Consider the following 24,153-nt stretch of genomic DNA (forward strand, 5'->3'; position numbering starts at 1 on the left):
GATGTTTCGGGCAGATGGTGCAGCCACTGGGCAAAATTACAACAAGTCCGACCTGGCATATTTTTGTGTCAAAACCTGCAAATGAGAGTGGGCAGACCCTGAGCAGGAACACTCTGTACCCGCCCACTCAGCCCATGCCCACGTTCCTCATGGCCACACTCACATGGCGTGGAGGTGGAGTAGCCGCGATAATAAAATCAAATTAAAATTAAACAACTCCATATGTGTGTATATTCTGTATGTATGAATGTATAATTGTCTGCGTATGGGTGTAAGAGTATATAATTTTGTGTGGATGAGTGTAGATCTGTATATGTGTGTATATAAATGTGTGTATATATTAGTACATAAATGTGTGTGACTGTATAAACATGTGTGTACAATTATGTCAATAAGGGCAAGGGGGGCCTATGCAGAAGTCTGCTATGGGGCCCAACCTCTCTCAGTTACGCTCCTGCCTGCCCAGGAAGGGCGTCTACCCATGTGCCGTTTTTGTTGCGTTTTTAAATGCATCCTAAATGCAAGTGGAAGGGGTTTTGGCCAAAACGCATATGCGTTTCCAATGAAACGCATGCTTTTAATTGTGTTTCATTGGAAATGCATATGCATTTTGGCCAAACCGCCTCCCACTTGTGCTTTGGATGCGTTTAAAAATGCAATAAAAACGGCACTTGGGAAAACACTTTTACTTTTGCATTGGGTTTCTGAATACAATGCAAGTGGAATGTGTGAATGAAGCCCGAGCCCATATTAACATGTTGCATTTTTGGATGCTTTTTCTTTGGACACTTTTTTTGCATTGTGATAGACGCTGCCATGTTAATTCCCATCAAATGCCATCTCATTTCATGTTATATACATGGCAGCTTCTTTCACAATCCAAAGACTTTTTCAAATGTAATCCAGGCAGAATGTGTGAACAAAGCCTGAGGTTAAACGTAGGTTTCTTTAAATGCAATGAAAAACATAGGGCACATAAAAATGTGCTTTTTTTTAGAGATACGGTGGCATAATAGCACTTCTATCACTTTTTTTTGTTTAAAAAATGCATAGTTTTAGAAAAAAACGTTGTATATTTTCTTTAAAAAAAGTGCACTTACATGTGATGCATTTTTAGCACTGATAAAAAGCAATGTGTAAAACCAGCCTTATAGGAAACAGGTTTCTGGAGGTGCCAGCTTTGTGTGTGTTGTCACATATGATAGACTTTGAGCTTTTGTAAGACAGGTGACTTTTTTATTTGATGAATGATCATTTCTTTCTCCTGTTATAGCCATTCATCAGTGCCTGACTGTAAAGTGTCTCTCAGGTGTGATCATTCTCTATGGATGGAGAACAGGTAGGAAGGAGGAGTCTGAGGATGTGCCAGGTAACAAGCTGTGCTGTGTTATTGGTGATGGAAAAGCTCTGGGCTGAGCCTGACCGTATAGTCCCTTGTATGAAACTGAGAGGTTATTGTGCAGGAGGAATAGGTTACAGCACAGAGGTGACTCAGTGGTACCAGTCCTGGTACTGAAACTTGCACAGATGTACAGGCTGCTTTTTGCTGTAGTAGTTTTGCCTGTTATACAGGCTGCCTCTGAAGGTAAGAAATGTGCCCATTCATTACTAATCAACCAGACATTTACTAAAGGCTTTGAATGTGGGGGATTGTAAATATGTTTTATTATGTGTTACTGGTTACCTGGTAATAAATGTGGAGGAACATTACTACTGGGTAGTTAGGATAGGTAACTGCTACAGCAAAGTACACCCAAAACGTGTGGGTTTTCGGGTGGAATTATTTTAGGTAACAAGGACAATGTGGGAAATTTTTGTAACTTTTATTTTGTTTTGTTTGTGCAAAAATTTGTGACTTTTACACCTGTTTTACAAAACTCTGATATGCTGAACAAGTTGGATGCTTTTGGTTGAGTTTTTATGACCCCTTCCCCCTTGCATCGGAATTTGCAGCAAAAGTCTATACAGATTGTGAAACGGTTTTCATTGCATATTTTTTTCTGAAGTGCATTTATGGGATGCGGATAAATGGCATTCATAATCTGTTACTGTATTATGCTGGGGTTTTTTTCAAAATGGTAAAACTGCATAGTGGTCATATAGCCTTAGTGTTGATTTAGTTAAACGGAAACCAGCTTTTATAAGACTAAATGAACAGTACCCTCAGGTACGATATGAAATAACTTTTTAGCATTCCCTTTAAATTTTTGACAAAATCTGATAGCCTGACTAACAATTCTTGTTTTATTTTGCAGGTCAAAGCTGGGCATATACAGGTTAGTGAAAACCAGGTATTTTTCAGATGAACCTTTAACTCCCACAAGATTTTTTTCGCTCTTGATTTAAGAAGATGAAGGTCAATGTTGTCCAGTTTTGTAAATAGGAACCACATTTTGTACTTCTACAAATAACTGTGTTTAGTCGTATTAAGGTGGAACTGGGGATTTCAACTCCTCATGTGTACCCGATAAATGAATGAGAATCTGAGTACTTTGTTGGACAGGACTCCTATCTTAAGTACAGGCTATTTGAAATTGGTATTTTGCCAAACTGGATCATGTTTCCAGAGCAGGACCCTATGGCGATGATGAAAATGGCACCTAATGCTTTTTTTAATCTTTTGGAAGTGTTGTATGTACACAAGGGTGTTCTTTGCATCTGTATACAAACACTTTTCACCCATTGATCCTTTAGCATCTAGGTGTTCATTATTTGTAGACTGTCTGGTAAGAGATCAGGCTGCTTGGCAGACCAGTTTTATGGGCGCCGTTGACTTATATAACCTGGGGGTAAGCAAAGTCCTGGAAAGTGTGACTAGTTTAGTGTTAGAGAATAGTTTAGAGAAAAGTACATAAGACTTTTAACTGGGACCACACATCTTTGTTCTCTCATTATATGATAGAGTGTATTTCTGGAATCTATACCCCATTCTACTGTTACCAAGTGAACTCCTAATAGAATGCAACCAGAGATTGAACTCTAAACATCTATGGAAAGCTGTCTAGTTACATTAAGTTATGGTACAAAATTATGGGAGCACATTGCTTTGATGTAACATAGACTTGGACAAAAGTGTCAATTGTCTGGTCTATGAAACACCTTTAAGTGGTAATACATTGGGGCAGATTTACCTACCTGGTCCAGTCGCGATCCAGTGGCGTGTTCTCTGACGCTGATTCCGGTCTGGCCGGGATTCACTAAGGTCCATGCGCCCGATGTCCACTAGGTGTCGCTGCTGCGCCGAGGTCCGCTGGAGTTCACCTTCTATTTCTTGGTGCAGGTAAGCGTGTGTCAAGCAACACTTTTTTTTTTTAAATACCGCGATTTTTCCGAAGCTGTCCGGTTTTCCGATGGCCACGCCCCACGATTTCCGTCACATGCATGCTGGCGCCGATGCGCCACAATCCAATCGCGTGCGCCAAAAACCCGGGGGAAATTCAGGGAAAAAACAGCGCAAATCGGTAATATTCGGGAAAATTAAAAGGGTTTTATGGAGGTGGAAAAAGCGTGATAGACCTGACTATGCCGGTATTGCAGCTCGGCTCTATGTAAATGAATTGAGCTTAGATGCACCACACAAACTACCCATGGTCACGAGACGAGCTGTATTTGGAAGAAAGGAGCATGTTTTTCAAACTTCAGACAACCCTTTTAAGTAATAATTATTTGCATCAACTGCACTACTCTCCTCTATGTGCTCAAAAGTAGAAAAACTGTTTATTGACGTAGTCCTGCTCTGTTGCTAGCATCAGATTGAAATTGTTAGTGTGTTCAATGTGCTCTGACAATGAAACCATCTATCATTGTGCTTTCTAATACATATACATCTAATTGAATATTTTGTACTTTGTGAACCCTGAGGGTGCGTCCACACTTTCAGTTTTTCAGATACAGTTTTCAATGTCCAAACCAGTAGTGGAGTGAAATAAGGAGATGCAGCACCTCTCAGTGGTATGTGCTCCCCCATCATCATCCACACCTGCTTTAGGCTTTGAAAATTGCATCTGAAAAACAGAACGTGTGAACGCACCAAAAGGGTGTGACCATACGTTCAGTTTTGCAGATTCTGTTTTTGATGCTCAAACCAGGAATGGAGTAAAAATAGGAGGAGGAGCAGCACTGTTAAATTATTTATCTCAACTCATTATTATCCACACGTGCTTTTAGCTCCAAAAACTACATCTGAAAAACTGAACTTGTGGACACACCCTCAGGTTGGTTTCCCACGTGGCGTTATTGTTGCGTTTTTAAAAGCATCCAAATCGCAAGTCGGAGGGGGTTTCGCCTAAAAGCATAAGCTTGGGAAGAGCATTTGCATTTTGGCCAAACGCCACCCTATTGTGTTTTGGATGGGTTTAAAAACGCCACGTGAGAAACCACCCTCAGGGTACCTGCACACACCATGCAGCCATCTCACAAGCATCATAAGCAAAGCAAAATTGGTTGTTTTTTGATGCATATGGAAGAATCTTGCTGTCCTCTCTCATTCAGGACTGAGCATGCACATGGATCCTGTACAGAAAGGCTTAAAGCATGCTTTTTCATTTTAAAATTAAATTCATGGAAAAAACTGACGGTACACAATGTAATATCTATGTCCTCTCATAAAAAGTGCTTCCATGTTATACAGTAACTTCAAACCTATTTGATACTTCAGTTAAATGTCCCTTGCAAGTTATACATTAACCGTGTACAAAAATAACCTAAGCCAAACATTCTTGCAATATTTAGACTACAAACAGAGATGAGCAAGTGGATCTTCCTCACATCCTGACTGGTCTATAATAGTCATTTTTCATTCAAAATAAAGTCTTGTAAAGGCACAACATGGCCCTTTCATTTAGTAATTGGTGGAGAACACCAGATGCAACCACCCCCCTTTTTTTTAGATAGGAGCAGTATGTATAATGTATAGTATGAGGGCTGTATTTAGTGTTGATGTTGCTCTAGACCAGTGGTGGCGAACCTATGGCACGGGTGCCAGAGGTGGCACTTTGAGCCCTTTCTGTGGGCACTGTGAGCCCAAGACAGAGTTTACCAAATAATACCAAATTCACCAAATCTTCCTGCAGATCCAATCAATTAAAGAGATGCTGCAATCAGTGCTATTTTAAAACGACACTTCATTGGCTGTTTGGAACTGCGGTAAAAAGTGAGAAAGTGTTGATAGAACTGCATTATCTTTGTAGGTCATCCTACTGGACCCTACATTCTTACTGTACAGAGAGACCCTGGAGAGAAGCTACAATGATAGTCTGAATGTGCCCCCCTTCTTTCAACTGTATTAGTGGCCTTAAGGGGCCGATACGATTGATAGATGTTGAAGAACATGTAGCAATAAGTTACTGCTTAAAATGCAATGTTGGCACTTTGTGGTAAATAAGTGGATTTTGGTTATAGTTTGGGTCTCTTAAAGGTTCGCCATCACTGCTCTAGACACTCTCAGTGCTTACGCCCCCTATTGGAGCCATCAAGCTAAAGCCCATAACCCATGTTACTATAAGAGATTAGTGCTGGACCCAGAAGTCTCTCAATGATCCACTGTAAACATTAGATTCAAAAACTGCTTCAGGCTCTGTTCACATCCATGTCACCCTGCACCCCCACATTACATCCATGTGATGCTGCAGACCACATTCATCTCCCTACTCTCTGAAATTACATCCATGTTACACTGCACCCTCACATTCTCCCCCCTGCACCCCCATATAACATCCATGTCACACAGCACACCATAGTGGGAACAGAAAGTATACAGCCCCTTTAAATGTTTTTTTGTTGCCAGTTGATAAGGTTATTTTTGTACACTCTGCTTACAGAAATGAAGAAATTTTGCTAATTTATTAAACAAGAGAAACTGAAATATCACATGTTGATAAGTATTCAGACCCTTCGCTCAATACTGAGTAGAAGCTTTGGAGCTAGTACAGCCATGCGTCTTCTTGGGAATGATGGAACTAGTTTTTCACACCTGGATTTGGGGATCCTCTGCCATTCTTCCTTGCAGATCCTCTCCAGTTCCCTCAGGTTAGATGGTGAACGTTGGTGGATGCCATTACTACGTCTCTCCAGAGATGCTCAATTGGGTTTAGGTCAGGGCTCTGGATAGGAATATTTTATCTGTGTGCTTAGGAAGCCTTAGGGTCATTCTGTTTTTTTCTGTCAAGATGGGGTGCAGTGTGTACATTAATGAGCAAAAATATCATTTTTTGATCTTAGCTGCAATGAAACAGAGTGAGAAATTTAACGGGGTTTGAATACTTTCTGTACCAACTGTATAGCGCCATCATATTCCATAGCACTTTACAAACTTTTATATTCTGTTAACCCCTTTCTGACTAGGTCTTAAAGGGCTTCAATTACCACATTTTTAGCAAATTTTCATACTTATTTGTCTAAGGACAATACAATACCTTAACCCCTTACCAATGTATGACGTATTAGTACATCACATGTTGGCTGAGGGTGACTGCTAGAGGCTCTATACAAGGTGGGTGTTTCCTGCATATTGCGTCAAATGCCCATTTATAACACCTGTGATCGGTATTAGCCCTTTGATCACCGCCGATAAAACTGCCAAATTGGCTTAGATCGCGCTCGCCATGATGTCAACAGGAAGCAGCAATCTGTTACCATGAAAGCCTCAGGTCATAAAAAGACCCAAGGCTGTCTGATTTTAGCCTATCTATTGCAGTGTGTGATTTGCACATTGTAATAGATAATGTGGAAAAATCCCATATACTGCCATGTTTATCAACCCCCCCAGACAAATCCTTTAATAAACTTGTGAATAAAGTAAATAACGTGGTCTCTAGCTGAATCATTTTTGGCTGAGTCTTTCCTTATGTAGTCTCTAATAGTATCCTTCATGTTATGATCACACTTTCCAGATAGATGTGGCGACTAGTAAATGTTTAACATAGCAATAAAAAACCACAGCTCCCCTGGTGTAACATTAGCAGGAGTCTTTTATAGCAAATCCACATCCAGACTCTCCACAAAGCAGTAGTAGAATGAATAGCCTACTGCTATGGGTTCACAAAGAAGAAAGGACTATTTAGAAGGGAACTTGTAAGTGCTATCATTTTGTATCTGTCTACCGTCATTTGTCAAAACTTTAAGACGTAATTCACGTGGTTTCCCCCTAGGGTCTAGACCGAAATAGAACTGGTTTACAAGGTTATTTTAATGTAGTGGTTGGTGTGCAGGTCTTTGTAGTATAGATAAAGCCTGCTGTATCTGGACCAGTCTAGTAATGATAGAGGAGGATGGTGGAACTTTCACCTGGAACTATAGGCATGAAGAGAATATACATTGTTTCAATATGAGAAAAAAATGCAATCTGTTATCTTCATAGCAATCCAAGATATTTACATATACAGACAACCCTGAGACTGTGCTGCTGGTACACGTAGCACATTTGAGTAATTGTACATGGGGCTATTGTAGTGTTTTTGTTTTTCACACTTGTTTTAAATACAATCCAAGAGACACAAAATGAAATTTAAGACACCCTGGGGGACATATGTGATTATGTACAGATAGTTACAAACTTTAAAATCATGTTAACCAATACTACGCACAGTACTCCCTACATAATTACTTACTACTATTCTGTTGGGCATTTTTGCTACTATGTCTGATTGTATTTTATAACCAAACGCTCTGCATGGTGTGAATTCTTACATGTATGTATTGTAATTGTTTCCCTCAGCTCACATTTCACAAAATCACAGACAATGATGGAGCTACAAAAGTAAATTTCAATAATATAATTATAATTATAATCATGAGCAAATTTTGATTAGCTTCAATAGGATGCAGAGATTTATGTGGGAGGAAATGGAGCTGATTTATTTAGGAGACCACTATGGTTGTGGTATACGCTGCACATTCCCCAATCTTTCTTGGATTCCCCTTTATGTGTGACCATCCAGCGTGCATATGAAGTTACCAGTACAAAGAGGAATTCCTTGCCCTGAGCAGTTCACTCTTAGAATAGGACACTGGGGTCTTTGTCATGTGCAATACAAAGATCTTACTCCTTTACTGGTATCAGCGCACAACAATTACTTCTATTAATCACCATCCAGGAAACGGTCATTTTACTCTCCATTGTGTAGCCATCCTAAAGCCTCAATAGAGCAATCTACTAAGTAATAGTCAGAACGTTTCAGAATGAGCCACTGTACATTGCACCAACAGTAGGCTTACTTGTACCAATGTCACATTTAAGCCATGGTCCTTATTTTTGTGTAGTCCTGCTTAATTTCTGTGAAGCCACATGGTCTTTTCGATTAAATCAGAATTTTTTTATAGTTTTTTTTTAGTTTAAATCTAGATGTGCCCATTTGGTGCAATGACATGTCAGAGATGTCAATATCTTATAAGCAACTTGAGATAATGCTTGTAATTTAATTTCCTCGGGACTCACAGGTTCTGAAGCTTTGTACCACAGACCTGAGTGAAGTTGCCCCGCCCCCCACCTTGTTCAAATCAAACAAAATTGGTGTCAAACGTTTGTGCTATGTTTGATTTGGGCAATGTGGGGGGGGGGGCTGGTTGACCTCTGATGACCTCTGGAAACTTTCATTAAAATCTTAAAAACTATAGCGGCACAAACCAAAATTTCTGCTGCACAAACCAGCACAAACGTAGCACAATTTTGTTTGATTTGAACAAGGTGGGGGGGCCAACTTCACTCAAGTGTACTACAGGATGTATGTGTTCACCGATATTTATGTTTGTTTGTTTATTTTTGTTGTGTTAAGATTCTGGAATAACTATGACAACCCTGAGTGTAATCATATTCATAATGCTCCTTTATTGTGACAATTTGACTGTGCACAATGTGGTCATGGTTGCTGTTTCTTTTTTCAAATAAATTAAAAAAAAAATAGATGTGCCAAATTGCAGCAGCTGCATTTTGTATTACAGTGGAGTTGCCACTTCAAATTAATATCTGCCCTTTGCTGTAAAAAGATGTTGCAGCTAAGTCTCTCGCCCCCTTTCCTCTTAGAAAACTTCTAAGAGCAGCATGTAATTTGATACCTTTTGTGAGCTCACAGTTTGTCTTGGTCTCCCAAGATGGATTTAACAGGACTTTAGAAACCTTTAACTTTTTATACTATATATAACAAAGCTCTTTTTTCTCTATGAAATTGATTTATTTTTTTTTTTATGACCCGACACTAACCATTAAACACTCCTTTTATTAACTGACTTCTTGTCATAGGCAAAGAAGGGGAGAACAGCTGGGCAACAAAATATAGTTTTTGTGGTGGTGTCTACCAATCACCTCTGGACTTCCATGGGAGCATCCTACAGTATGATTCCACCCTGAAACCCATTCAGCTATATGGATACAATGCTTCCAGCACAGATTACTTCACCGTATCTAACAATGGACATACAGGTACAGGAATTACATTTATTACATTACATTTTCTAACTCAAATAAATGACAAATAAAAGGAACTAAAAATGATTTACCTTCTATCCTTATCTTAGTATCTGTGTCCTTACCTCCGAGCATGTACATAGAAATCCCACCTTTTCGCTACATTGCTGCACAACTTCACTTTCACTGGGGAAGCCTGGCCGGTCATGAAGGGTCAGAACATTGCATTGGAGGAAAAAGGTTTCCAGCTGAGGTGAGTTATACTGTATGTATGATTGCTTCAGTACATTCTCTTAACTAGCTTTCCCTAGCAGGCACCAAACGGGGTGAGAGATGCAATGTTTTTTGTTTGTATCACAACCCACAAAGAAATCTAAGCATACTTCACAATTTCTCTGCTAAAAGTTACTTTGTGCGTAAAAAAAATATTTTTTCTTTAAGCCATGTCACTTACCATGGCCCTAACCAAATCACCTAGTTTCTCCACAAGGTATAAAACACGGGGTTGAAAGCTGTGGGAGTATGAATGGAGGGAATACAAGGGGGTGAAGACTGTAAAAAGAGGAGGACAGAGGGATGCAGACTGTGTGAGGACATGAAGATGTATTCATGCATTAAACCCCCTAAAATAAATGATCCCCACACTCCTCTCCTGCTATACACATTGGGGCAGATTTATTAAGCTGTCTGAAAGTCAGAATATTCCTAGTTGCCCATGGCAACCAATCACAGCTTCCCTTTAAAATATTCATGAGCACTGGTACAATGAAAGCTGAGCAGTGATTGTTTGCCATGGGCAACTAGAAATATTCTGACTTTCAGACAGCTTGATAAATCTTCCCCATAGATTATGTGCAACCTTGGCTACTGTCAGCTGCTTGTGGACCTGTGGTTGGGACACCAGCAAATTGGATTCTGGAAAGGTGAGTAACCACTGGACTGTAGGTACTGAACTTGGAACTCTGCTGATTAACCCATTACTAACAAAGACCCCTTGTAACATTGGCATGAAAGGGACTCTTTCAGCAGATTCTTCACTACTCCCGTAAAGGGAATTATCTTCCTACTTATTAATCATGCTGAACTAGGCAAGGAGAAGCTGTAGGGAAGCCCCTCACAAACTTTTCTCAATGTCTCAATGTGCCTTGCCTTTCGTGACACTTTTATCTGAAACATGGCAACATTTCATAGTTACAATGAGTAGCCTCGCCATACTTCATTGTGTCTGTAGTTACAGCGCTTGAGATCTGTATTTATTGTTATGAAATGAATTTATGATTTGTGAGGACAAGAGGGTAAAAATTCTTGTGTGCCTTTAGCACAGGGTCACTGTTCAGTGGCATTGCCTAACAGAATTTTATACTGGAAATTTATCTTTTGTAAAGATTATTTTACATGACTACATATATTATTATTCATATGGCAAACATGGCTAGGTAAAGATGCAAAACATTTAAAATTGCTGCACTTTTCCTATAGAATAAACTATTAGTGTCATGGTTGGGAGAGAAAGACAATGATAGTTCTCTGAAACTTGTAAAACCTGCTTGGATAATAGTAGGGCTGTCTTCAGTGATGCATGGGCCCCCTACAACAATGAGGTCTGGCAATGTGTGCTTTATGGCCAGCTTTTTATCCTGTATAAGATATATCTTAAACAAAACTATATATATATATATATATATATATATATATATATATATATAAGATATTCTAAAATTTATCAATAAATTCATTAAATCAGGAACTAGTTGTGGGGCAAACGTCTAAGTCCACATAAAAGAAATGTATTTAAACCTTTAAATTGAAGTTTGTCTTTTGGGTCTAAATTCATGTTGGAGGTTCCATTTACTGCTGGGTCTTTTTATACATCCATGTGGCAATGAACACTATAGGACATTTGCTTATCCTGTCAGGGACCGTGCAAGCGTGTGGTATACCTAACCTTCAAAACCTTTGAAAAAACATCTGTAGTATTATGTGTATATGAGGAATAACACAGTTTCTGGCCAATGACTTCTAATCTTCCTTTTCTAGCTGATCTCTTTTCTGCAGTCAATGGCCCATATTTACTACTCTTCTTGTGCCAGTATTTCTGCGTAGTTTGCACATGTATTTATAAAGCGTGTGCACCAGTATTGTGTTGTGTGCCGGGATACAATACTGTGCACCTAAAGGGGTGTTCGCTACAGCCTCCATATTTATGTCGGCAAGTCCAACATAATTGTGGCGCATGCCCTTTCAACTGTGTTAACCTGGTGTACCCTGCACATTAGTGAGGCAATTGGTGCAGTTTGCCTCACTAATAGTAAATCTTGGCCATTGTCTGTAATTTTCAGTTGTCTCTGAGCTGATGATTGGAGTCTGCTAAGACTTGCTCTTCCCAGCCACCCTGCATAGAGATTCTCTGTAATCTGCCCAATTCAGCTGCAATTCAGCAGAGTGTAATCTCATCCATCAACAATCTAAGTTTCCTTTTATTTGTCTGGTTAGTGATTCCCATTTACTATCTACCAGGTTTATATCTCTTGATGATTGTGAATGTATTTGATAATCTATTCTGTTATACTAACCAGTTTTGCTTGGTTGTTGTGAATAACCAAATACTGCCTGCTGCGACATACTGATTTGTTTAAAAAACTATACGTTTATTAAAAAAAAGTCTTCTTGTGATACTTCAATTCAACTTTGTTGGATATAGTTTCCTGAGCCTAAGTGAGAAGTTATGTGTCTAGTAAATCTGCTTGGGACCTACAACACGTGTAGGAATAATAAAGCTGGTAGGGCTTGTTTCATATGACGGACTCAATAAATCCCAAGTCAGTTTGTCACTAGTAAATAGTGACATGCACAATACAACATTACCCATTGAATTAGGCAGACATGAATGCATTTTATGTTGTACTTGAATCACGTTCAAGTATGTGCTCACTTGTAATTTTTATTTCAGATGCATATTGTCCATTATAACTCAAAGTATGTCGATATTGGCACAGCCATGGAGGTGGCAGACGGGTTGGCTGTGCTTGGAATTCTCATAGAGGTGAGACAAAGTTACTGCTTGTTTGGAAAGGTATGAATGTTTTATGGCCAGTCTGATTCTTGACAACTTCCAGAGCTACACTAATAAGGCCCTTCACTAACCTTAATACTAAAATATATTTACTGTAGTTGGTTATGAGGTTTTATAAATTCAGCAGATGTATTACAAAATATATTTTTTACTATAATTACTTTAGTCTCTTTGTTAGGTTTGGTTTACACCAGTGATATAATTTCCACAATAAACTTCGTTTTTTTCTAATGGATTTAAAACAGTTGCAAAACTAGAGTAGAAGTAAAGGGTTTGGTAAATCGTCACATAAATTAAATGTAATGTATTATTATTATTATTATTATTATTATTTTATTATTAAAAAAAAAACCTTCCTATTTATTCCATTTATTGTTGTATTCTTCAGTGTATTTTTTAACAAAATGGATAGCTAGGTAATGTGCACTGGCCCTCATTTAGGAACTTTCATCTTGCTAGAAAGCCAGTTGATTGTATTGTTCCCACTTCCACAAATTAACATTATTGTTTGTATGATGAAAAATCATATGATTTTCCAATGTACCTTGTATCAATTCATCACGTTTTTCTAGATCTCTGCTTGCTGTCATAAAAATCTTCAATGTTTACTTCCAGTGCATAGAAATCTGATCTTAGTTACATGCGTGCATGGCTCGTTAGTATCATAGAGAGTAATCAGAGCTGTGTGTTATAACAAGCCGTGCACCTGTGTGACCATGGTCAGATTTCTGTCTATTGGAAGTAAACATAAAGCTTCCTATAACAGTACAGCAAGCAGAGATCTAGAGAACCATGAGAAATTGATACAGAAAGTATATTGGAAAATTGTACAAGTTTTCCATATTCAAACAATACCAATTACTTGCTGAAATGGGAATACGGGAATACCCCTTTAATGACGGTAAAAAAATGCAGACGTATTTTGAGGTGCAAACACATTGGGGGTCATTTACTAAGGGCCCGATTCGCGTTTTCCCAACATGTTACCCGAATATTTCCGATTTGCGCCGATTTCCCCTGAATTGCCCCGGGATTTTGGCGCAAGCGATCGGATTGTGCCGCATCGGCGCTGGCATGCACGCAATGGAAATCGGGGGGCGTGGCCGAACAAAAACCCAACGGATTCGGAAAAAACGCCACATTTTTTTTAAAAAACGTGTAGCGAAAATTGCACTTCCCTTCACTCGGCCCGGCTCAGTGTATTCCAGTGCGTTCCGATGCTCTTCAGCGCAGCAGCGCCACCTGGTGGACGTTGGAGAAACTACCATAATAAATCTCGGCCGGACCCGAATCCAGCGCAGAGAACGCGCCGCTGGATCGCGATTGGACCGGGTAAGTAAATCTGCCCCATTGTGGCACATTTACTAAGGCTTTGCACCGCACTTTTATTGGACTTTGTATATTCTTCTAGGCTAAAACGGCTTGCATGGGTATTTAAGAAGTGTCTGTGTGTCGCACAACGCTATTGCGTCGCACACAACCTTTTTTGTGGCTTCAGCTGCGCTGGCCTCCATGCGACACAAATTAGGGGGCATGCCAGCAGTCGGCCTGACTGATTCGGACCAAGTGCCGTATTTAACATGCAAATTGTGTTGCACGCCCTATGTTAAAGATGCACCACAAAAAGATGGTGAAATCAGTCGGTCCAATGCAGGGAAGCGACAGATTCATTAAGAACGTGCACCAGAAATCATGAATCAGTCACACCCAGCATTATACACGGAAAAACACTTTTAGTGAAGTTTCCATTGTGTGCCCCATTATGTGAGCACAGCCTATGTCCATGTTAACAAGATGCAAATGAATAGCATTTTAAAATGCATGTAACTTCTCCCTAAAGGCACATGGGTTAAGACTTAAACCCTTGTGTTTGGTAAGTAGTAAACACTTGTTGCTACTTACCAGAAGCAGGCATTTAGATCTTCAAAGAGGAAGCCACAGCACCACAAGCTTGCTTGATAAAGATTCATTGTGAATCGAAACGTCGCGCTTATCATGTTTGGATGTACTTGTGAATAAACTCTCTGGGATTCAACTCATGGTGCTGTGGCCTCCTCTTTGAAGATTGTCTGCTCTTGGTTTCTTGCATCAGAAACTCTGGCTGCGAGCACCACCATAACACTACTCAAGACAAGAGATTGCTGTACTACTCTTATACTCCTCGGCATTTAGATCTTAACATGTTTAGGTTCAGTGAGGAGAAACTGCAGATGAGCTTGAAATAGATTTGAAAACACAATTCAATCTTTTGATCATGGACTTGAAGGAAATCTACCACTATAGTACACTAAAACTAAGTTAAACATACTTACCTAATGTCCTCTTCATCTTGATCCCGACGGTGGTCTTCTTCAAGTTTGACATGCCGTGATCACCTGACAAAAAGACTTTTAAAAAGCAGCCCGGAGTTTGGTGACATGATGTCTGGTGCTCCAGGTTGCTAATTATTCATGGATTTTGCCACCTCTCTCATGCGAGAGACATGAATTCATGCTTCCTGTGTGATAGATACCTTCCTCTCCCAAGTTGGTGATGTCGTGTGTCATGCAGGAGGTGTGAATAATTAGCAGCCTGGAGACGAGAAGCCTTTTTTTTTTTTTCAGGCTATCCTGGCGTGTAAACCTTGAAGAAGTTATTATAGTGGTAGATTTCCTTTAAGGTTCAGCATTAGATAGGACCTCATTAAAAGCAATCTGTGACTCTACAAGCTCCCATTGTTTCCCCATCTCATCTTCCCCCTTATATTGTGGGCTCTCATCTCTTCCTCCTCTCCTTGTTTTTAAATTTATTTACAAAAATAATAAACATTACATACTCACCTGTCCCCATTCCCCAGCAGCAATCCTCTTCTCATCTCCCCCTTCATCTGTCATGCCAGCAGATGATGACATCATCACTCTGCGCCTGCTGGCACCACAGCTAAAGGGGCACAATGATGACGGAAAGAGCTGACTGCTAATCCTGTCCTGAAAAAAAAAAACATGTGACCTGTCTGTGCTGCTTACTCACTCCTCAGTTCTCAGCCCCCACCTTTGTGCTCCTGTACAGCAGGTGTGAGGAGTTGTACCGGAGCACAAAGGTGAGAGCTGAGGAGTGCATCCAAACCAAAACAAACCTTGGGACACAGAACAGGACTCTGTCAGCGTGCAAGGTAAGTTAAAGCACACACAATTCTATTGTAATACAAATGCTCAGAAAGGGCTGAAAGACATCTTCTGGCAATCCAGTTATGTTATGGGCTTTTCTTCATTTTTGCCTTTGTCTTTAGTGAAAATGAGGTCCCTGGTGACAGTTAGCAAATATCTCTTAAAGGGAACCTAATTCTATTCTATAGAGCTTTTGTGCTATAGTACCTTTGTGGTGTATTTCTGCAAGCTCCAAATGTTTATATTTTTTTTTGTTTGCAGGTCGGTTCTTTCAATCCTGCATATGAAAATATTATTTCACAATTGGCACATATAAAGTTCAAAGGTGAGACAATGCTTTCAGCCATAGTAAAAGAGAATATACAGTATGTGTTATAGCTGACAGTAACCTAGCAGTGCTAACTCCAAGTGTTTTGTGTGAAGCATGTTTGGGTTTGAAGTCTTTTGGATTAGAATAGTTCTCTTAGCTTTTCTATTCTCCTATACTTAAGAGGTGTACTATTGGTGGTATGTCAGTACTTTTGGCTCAATTTTGTTATACTAACCAACTTTACTTGGTTATAGTAAACTATCAAATATTGCCTGCTGCGACATGCTGATTTGTTTAAAAAACAATAAATTCAGTTCTAAAAAAAATTCTTCCTCTGATACTTCAATTCAACTTTGTTTCCTGAATCAAAGTGAGAAGTTATGTGTCTAGTAAATTTGCTTGGGATCTTCAACACGTGTAGGAACAATGGGGGTCATTTACTAAGGGCCCGATTCGCGTTTATCCGACGTGTTACCCGAATATTTCCGATTTGCGCCGATTGTACCTGAATTGCCCCGGGTTTTTGGCGCACGCGATCGGAATTTGGCGCATCGGCGCCGGTATGCACGCGACGGAAATCGGGGGTCGTGGCCGAACGAAAACCCGACGTATTCGGAAAAACCGCCGCATTTAAAAAAAAAATTGTGTCGCGAAAATTTCACTCACCTTCATCCTGGATAGGCCGGTGTATTTCGAGGCATTCCAGCGGACTTCAGCGCAGCAGCGCCACCTGGTGGACGGCGGAGGAACTGCTTTGATGAATCCCGGCCGGACCCGAATCCAGCGCAGAGAACGCACCGCTGGATCGCGAACGGACCGGTAAGTAAATCTGCCCCAATATGACTGGAAGGGAAATTCATATGACAGCCTCAATAAATCCGAAGTCAAGCCTTGGCATACTCTTAGCTATGCAATTCTCCTTTACTTTGCTCTTGGTGGTTTGCCAGTATAAGTGTCTACCACTTTGACCGAGTGACAAAAACAAATGTTACAAAACTTTTGTGCAACTAAGCCAATTTTTGAAATGTCAGTTGTTAAATTGGCTTTGTACAGATATCTGACCAATAGTAGGAGTACTACCTGTAGCTTTCAGTGTGAAATTGTAGGATTGGGAACATGAAAACACGTGGAAGGAGATGAGGAAAGGGCCAATCTACTGAATGTTGCCTTCTCAACTGTCTTTACCCAGGAAAATCCCCTGGTGGAAGACACAATGAGGAATATTGTAAATTCTTTTTATAATGTCAACAGTTTAACCCAGGAAGAGGTACGGCGCCGCCTCGCAACCACTAAGATAGATAAATCACCTGGGCCAGATGGCATACACCCCCAGGTTCTGCATGAATTATGTACGGTGATAGACAGACCGTTATTTTTAATATTTGAAGATTCACTGAGGACTGGTTATGTTCCACAGGAATGGCGCATAGCAAATGTGGTACCAATATACAAAAAAGGATCAAATAGCGATCCTGGAAACTACAGACCTGTAAGTCTAACTGCTGTGGTGGGGAAAATATTTGAGGGGTTTATTAGAGATGCTATCCTGGAGTATCTCACTGTGCACAACCTTATAACCCAGCGTCAGCATGGGTTTATGAGAGATCGGTCCTGTCAGACTAATCTGATTGGTTTCTACGAGGAGGTAAGTTCAAGACTGGATCTGGGGGACGCTGTCGATGTTGTATATCTGGACTTCTCAAAGGCATTTGACACCGTGCCACATAAAAGGTTGGTATATAAAATGAGACTGCTGGGAATAGGAGAAAATCTGTGTATCTGGGTAAGTAATTGGCTTAGTGATAGAAAACAGAGGGTGGTCATTAATGGCACATTCTCAGATTGGGTTGATGTTACCAGTGGAGTGCCACAGGGGTCAGTATTGGGGCCACTTCTTTTTAATATTTTTATTAATGACCTTGTAGTGGGTTTACACAGTCAAGTTTCAATATTTGCAGATGATACTAAGCTGTGTAAAGTAATAAATACTGAGGTCGATAGTTTAGCATTACAGAGGGATTTGTGGAAGCTTGAGGGATGGGCAGAGAAATGGTTGATGAGGTTTAATGTAGATAAATGTAAAGTTATGCACTTGGGCCATGGAAACAAAAAGTATAATTATGTTCTAAACGGTCAATTACTTAGTCAAACTGAAGCTGAAAAGGACTTGGGCGTATTGGTGGATGGTAAACTTAATTTTAGTGACCAGAGCCAGGCGGCTGCTGCTAAAGCAAATAAAATAATGGGATGTATCAAGAGAGGAATAGATTCTCATGATAAAGACATAGTTCTGCCCTTATACAAATCCCTGGTCAGACCACACATGGAATATTGTGTACAGTTTTGGGCACCAGTATATAAAAAGGATATAATAGAGCTGGAACGGGTGCAGAGGAGAGCAACCAGGATTATTAGGGGAATGGGGGGACTAGAATACAATGACAGATTACAAAATTTGGGATTATTCAGTTTAGAAAAAAGACGACTGAGGGGAGACCTCATTACAATGTACAAATACCTGAACGGACAGTACAAGGATCTCTCCAAAGATCTTTTTATACCTAGGCCTGTGACCAGGACAAGGGGGCATCCTCTACGCCTAGAGGAGAGGCGATTCTACCATCACCATAGACAAAGGTTCTTTACTGTAAGAGCAGTGAGACTATGGAACTCTCTGCGCAGGAGGTAGGTTGTTATGGCCGACTCTATGTACATGTTCAAGAGAGGCCTGGATGACTTTCTGGAGAGAAAAAATATCACGGGTTATGGGGATAAAACATTTATTTAATTCTTGAAGGTTGGACTTGATGGACTTGCGTCTCCTTCCAGCCTTATATACTATGATACTATGATACTAAAAAACCTTTCTTTGCAACTGCTTTTTTTTCTATACAGCACAAGATGAACTTGTTGGTGATACTCTTTTTATTTTTCAGTTTAAATCTCCAGTAACTCTTGTTTCTAACTTTCTTGCAATATAGGTCAGAAGTTTAACATTCCAGGGTTTAATGTGCGCCACCTTGTTCCTGAAAGACTGGATGAGTATTATCGCTATGAAGGTTCTCTTACAACGCCTCCATGTAATCCCAGTGTGTTGTGGTCTGTTTTTCGGAATCCTGTCTTTATTTCAGAGGAGCAGGTAACCTACTGGACTAACAAAATTGGTGGTTCAGTGTTCAATCAATAACTTGCTTAAACATGTCTGTCCTGCAGCTTCACCTTTTAGAGACCGCCCTGTATTGCACAGATCAGAACAGTTCTGCTCCAGTAGAAATGACTGATAACTACAGAACGTTACAGCAGGAAGGTGACCGGCTGGTGTCTGTTTCTTTTCGGGAAGGTAAGAATACAGGTAATGAGTCTAAGATTCCCTGTATAATAGATGTGATTTTGAATGCTCAAATGACAAGTTGGGCAGCAGGGTGGCTCAGAGAGTTTATATGTTCTCTCCATGTTTGCGTGGGTTTTCTCTGGGTCCTCCGGTTTCCTCACACACTCTAAAAACATACTGGTAGTTTGATTAGATTGTGAGCCCCATGGGACAGGGACGATTTGGCAAGCTCTGTGCTATATAAATAAAGGAATTATTATTTCATTATTTGTCTTCTTTTAGGCACTGTTCTTGCAGTCACATTGGCCTGTGTACTGGGAAGTGTAGTCATTGTTGCAGTGACCTGTTGGTTGTTTCGCCGGAAAAAAGGGTAATTATTTGCTATAATATAATTATTATTATATTTTAACACAAATGTAACACAAAATTATACAATTTTGGAAACTACCATAGCCAATTTTAACCAAAGGAAGGTTTTAAAGGTCTTGATGTGCCCTTTTAGTTTCACACTAGCCATGGTCAGTCTGTCATCATGGGTCAGGTGGTGTCCAACCACAGTGCTAATCATATACTTGTCAGCTATGTTGTTTAGTAGCATATTGTTTTGATGCAAGGAATCCTGTCCCCAGCAACAGTTATTGGACTGTGACACTGCTTGGCCTGTGGTTCACGGACCAACCGTGGGTAGTGTCAAACTGCACACATATTTTTTTTTTTACAATGGCAAACATGTTAGCTCATCACAAATCTGGTGACCCTATTTGAAAAATGTAGATGCTGATATTTGTATTTATGGACCATACATGACAAGGAGTGAAAAGCATGAAATATTCTTTGACCATGGCTCTTAAATGGATCTTTCAGCTTTATATAACAAAAGCAGCAAGTTGCTCCCCTAAAGTGCTAGGGAAGAAAGGGGCTAGTAGCGATCTTCTCATGACTAGACCAGACTTGTGTAGTGTATTCTTGTACCACTCCTAGAGGCTAAAGTGAACCTCATTTTTTAGGCTAGATTTATATTTTATTATTCTAACAGGACTACTGAAAAAGGAACCTGTCAGGCACATCTAGCCCTCCCTCCCCCAAACCAAAGGTCCTATATCATTTATTGTAGTGAGTTGCTATGCATGATGATATTGAATCAGTAGGTCCTGTGAATATCAAAATGAAATCTGCATTGTAATCCTGTGAATTGAGTCATCCGGGTGTTCCTGAGCTGAGTCAGGCTGTAACACCCCCTCTTGCTCTGTCCTCAGCAGCACCACCCCTGCACACCCCTCCTACTAAGCCTGACACTCAATTCACTGGATAACCATACAGCACAGGAAAAGTGCAGGGGCTCTTCTTATAACTCACAGCTGTTGTTGACTCATTTCAATATCCTTATGCAGAGTAACTCACTACAGTAAATAAAATAGGACCCTCAGTTTGAGGGGCTAGATATGTCTGACAGGTTCCATTTAAAGGATCTCTTATCTTACAAATTAATTCAGGGGTTATACTGGACTCCTCTATGAGATGGGGATTTGCTACAATCTCCTAAATGCACTACTATAAGGCCATTGGATAACAGTGGAGCAGTGGAAAAATTGGGAAACAAATACAAACCCCAAATTGGCTATCCACTGCCTTGAGGTTCTGGTCATAAACAAGACCTCCAAGAGTAGAATGATGCTTATTTTATTAGCCATTTCTCTGGAAATTGAGTCATATATTTTACATCTTTCAAATTGGTGATAATATCACAATGTGGAAGCGGTGCAAGTAATACTTGGTCCTAGTTAGCGGCAAACTTATGGCACAGGTGCCATAGGTGGCACTCAGCGATTTCTGTGGGCACCCAGACCATTGCCCCAGGAGAGAGTTAACCAAACAGGATCAAATCAACCAAATCTTCTTCCAGTCCCAGACAACTTGAGAGATGCTGCTCTCAGCGCTATTTTACAGCGACACTTGATTGGAACTGCGGGAAAAGTGAGAAGATGTTGAAATAACTGCAATATCTTTGGAGGTTCTCATGCTGGACCCACCATTCTTCCTCTACAGAGAGGAAAGGCCAATACAGTTGGAAGATGTGGAAGAACAGTTAGCAATAATTTACTGCTTAAAATGCCATGTTGGCACTTCATGGTAGATAAGTGGATTTTGGCTGTAGTTTGGGCATCACTGTCTTATGTCATAAAGGTGTAAGCATTGACAAATGCAGTCCTCTTAACCAAAGCCTTGTGACATCTAGCACAGTTGTTGCGTTGTAAATCATGGTTCAGAAACACCTAAACCTTGCTTTTTCCCTTACATAACCAAGCAATTTTACATTTTTCAGAAAGAAGGATACCAAGAAAGTTGTGTACACCCCTGCTGCGCCCAAGGAGGAGAATGTATCCAAAGTATGACAACTGTCAATCACCTACATCATATAGGAAATTCTGTTCTGTGTGTGAAAATGAAGATTACATTTGTTATTACCTTATCTTTTGTATTAATCTAATCTTCCCTTCTACAAATACTTGAATATAAGATTCTCAGATCAGTAGCTGCCTGCAAATCCAAGTTGTGGTAAAATTGGTATGTGCTAAATTAATGAATTTGAAATCATGAAATATTTGCCACTCTCTTTTTGATATTTCAGTTTCTGATAAAAATTATCCCCATATTTGAGACCCAGGGAATAATTGATCCCGGTCCTCTACTGCCTAATAATGTCCATGTAAACTGTAGCTAAAGAAATATTGTGTATTCTCCTTACTCCAGGTAGATGTAGATGTTGCTGTTCTGTAATATCTCTATTGTGTTCTCTATTTATTTTTTTATGTCCTTACTCGTCTATAAATTGTTAATGTTGATTGCTTTTAAATTTTATTCTTCATGCCCAAATCTTTTGAACATTTCATGTGTTCATGGAAATTTTACAAATTTCTTAGAGTTACAAAATTTGGCATCTTACATCCAGAATCCGATATGCTTAGCCCCTTTAAATATAGTAATATTTTATGATTTTAAGACCTGGGATCTGGATGATTTGCTGTACAATGTATTTAGTTTTGCCTTGGTCTTAACCACTATTCTGTGAATCTGGAAAAAACACACAAAAAAACAAACAAAAAATAACTCCAGGCTTCAGAGGAGGTTTGTGTTTTGGGAATATCTAATACTTCTTGAGGTGAACTTGTTTGTCATGTGTATGTGATCTCTGGACAACATAGACTCCCTTTTAGATGTCTTGCATCAGTGTTTTTCCATTTTCCGTTATTTCACATTGCTGTGTGGGCCTACGTGAGAAGCTGCACATTTTTTATTGCTCAAATATAGAAAAGCCCTCAAACATTCCCCTTCTGTTTGTGTGTGTTCTCCGTAACTGCGTATTGAGCCAAACCTATGTATCTCAATGAAGTCTGGAAAGGACTTGTCGCTCACAAAACATACATACCAGTATTGCAAAATCTGACCTCTATTTTCATGTTGTTGTGATATCAGCTAACGTTTAATGCTAACGTGATGCTTTTTTTTAATGTGTGATTGTTAAAATAATTACTGAATAAAATATTTGACTTCTGAAAACCTGCTTGATGTTCACTACTTTCTGCAATATGAAACTTTTAAAAGTAATTTATTCTTAAATGAAAAATGTGTGCATAGCACTGCAACTATAATAATAATCTTTATTTATATAGCGCCATCAAATTCAGTAGCACTTTACAAATCATAGGGGACATGTACAAATATAATAATACATTACAGAGAACAAACAGGCATATGGAACAATAGGCCCTGTTCACAAGAGCTTACAGTCTATGAGAATGATGGGGGTGACACAAGAGGAAAAAAACTATTTATAGAACTGTATTTAGATTTTACTTGTCTTTCCGTAAATTGCAGGGATATAGATGCTGCAAACTTTTTGTTATTTAGGCAGAAAAATATTGCACACATATTGCAGTCTCAATGCTAAACATCAGCCAGTCTCTGAATGCAGTGATGACCTGAGGAGACCAGGACTATTGCAAATAAAATGGAGAGCAGCAGACTGCCTCTATAAAGCTGGGTTATGATGTGGTCTTGCTTCCCACACTCAAAAATCCATAACTATTATTTTCTGTTTACAAGGACCTATGAAGGCTTTTTTTCTGCAAGTCAAATTGTACTTGATAGTGGCGCCATTTTATATTCTGTGCAATCAGGGTGCAGCTAGAAGAGGCTCGGCCCATAGCAGACTTTTACATGGAGCCCCCTTACAAGATAGACATATTTATACACTCACATGTTTATGCAATCACACACATTTACTCTATATGCACATTTCTACACTGTTACATTCATACATACTTGTAATATATAAATGTATACACTTGTACATACAATATACACACTTTTTATACATCATATTATTACACATACAAACACACCATATGTAAACATCTATACAGTAAAAACACATATACAGTATGGTATACAGACATATAGCATATGCACACACACATACAGTGTATACACATTAGGCTACATTCACACTACTGTGAATGCTGTTGCTTGCCGTACTGTAGCACGGTTGGGACACGGCAGTGCCGGGGAGAGGAGGAAGGGAAGAGCGCCACTCACCCCCGACCCTCTCCATAGGAATATATGGTGCATGGTGGACATGTCCTATCTTTCTACGTGGTACGGAGCGGTACGGTGCCGCACGTGTGCAGCACTGCACCGCTCCCGTCGGGCACCATGCGCCCATTGCCGTCTATGGGGGACGTATATCAGCCGTATATATACGTCGGCCGTATAAGTCCCCCATACGGCAGTGTAAATGTAGCCCTATATGTCTATATGCTGTATGGGTGTACATAGAGAATATACACAAACATGCATCATATAAATACAGTCATACAGTATCTACAACCCATA

At 39.8% G+C, this 24,153-nt stretch overlaps 1 protein-coding gene across 2 annotated transcripts; it reads left to right on the forward strand.

The window, feature by feature from the left end:
* Positions 1-1,450: 1,450 nt before the first annotated feature.
* Positions 1,451-22,771, forward strand: CA12 (carbonic anhydrase 12). Of its 2 annotated transcripts, none has more exons than XM_072147755.1 (10): positions 1,451-1,585; positions 2,256-2,276; positions 9,236-9,415; positions 9,511-9,653; positions 12,351-12,443; positions 15,881-15,944; positions 18,911-19,068; positions 19,143-19,281; positions 19,543-19,630; positions 21,584-22,771. In XM_072147755.1, the coding sequence occupies exons 1-10, from the start codon at positions 1,528-1,530 to the stop codon at positions 21,651-21,653; spliced, it is 1,014 nt and encodes a 337-aa protein (XP_072003856.1). In that variant the 5' UTR covers positions 1,451-1,527; the 3' UTR covers positions 21,654-22,771. The 2 variants fall into 2 exon arrangements, with proteins under 2 accessions (XP_072003856.1, XP_072003857.1); XM_072147756.1 differs by having other exon boundaries at positions 19,143-19,269.
* Positions 22,772-24,153: the final 1,382 nt, after the last annotated feature.

Source organism: Engystomops pustulosus, chromosome 4 (assembly GCF_040894005.1).
Source record: "Engystomops pustulosus chromosome 4, aEngPut4.maternal, whole genome shotgun sequence".
Classification (NCBI taxonomy): Eukaryota; Metazoa; Chordata; class Amphibia; order Anura; family Leptodactylidae; genus Engystomops; species Engystomops pustulosus.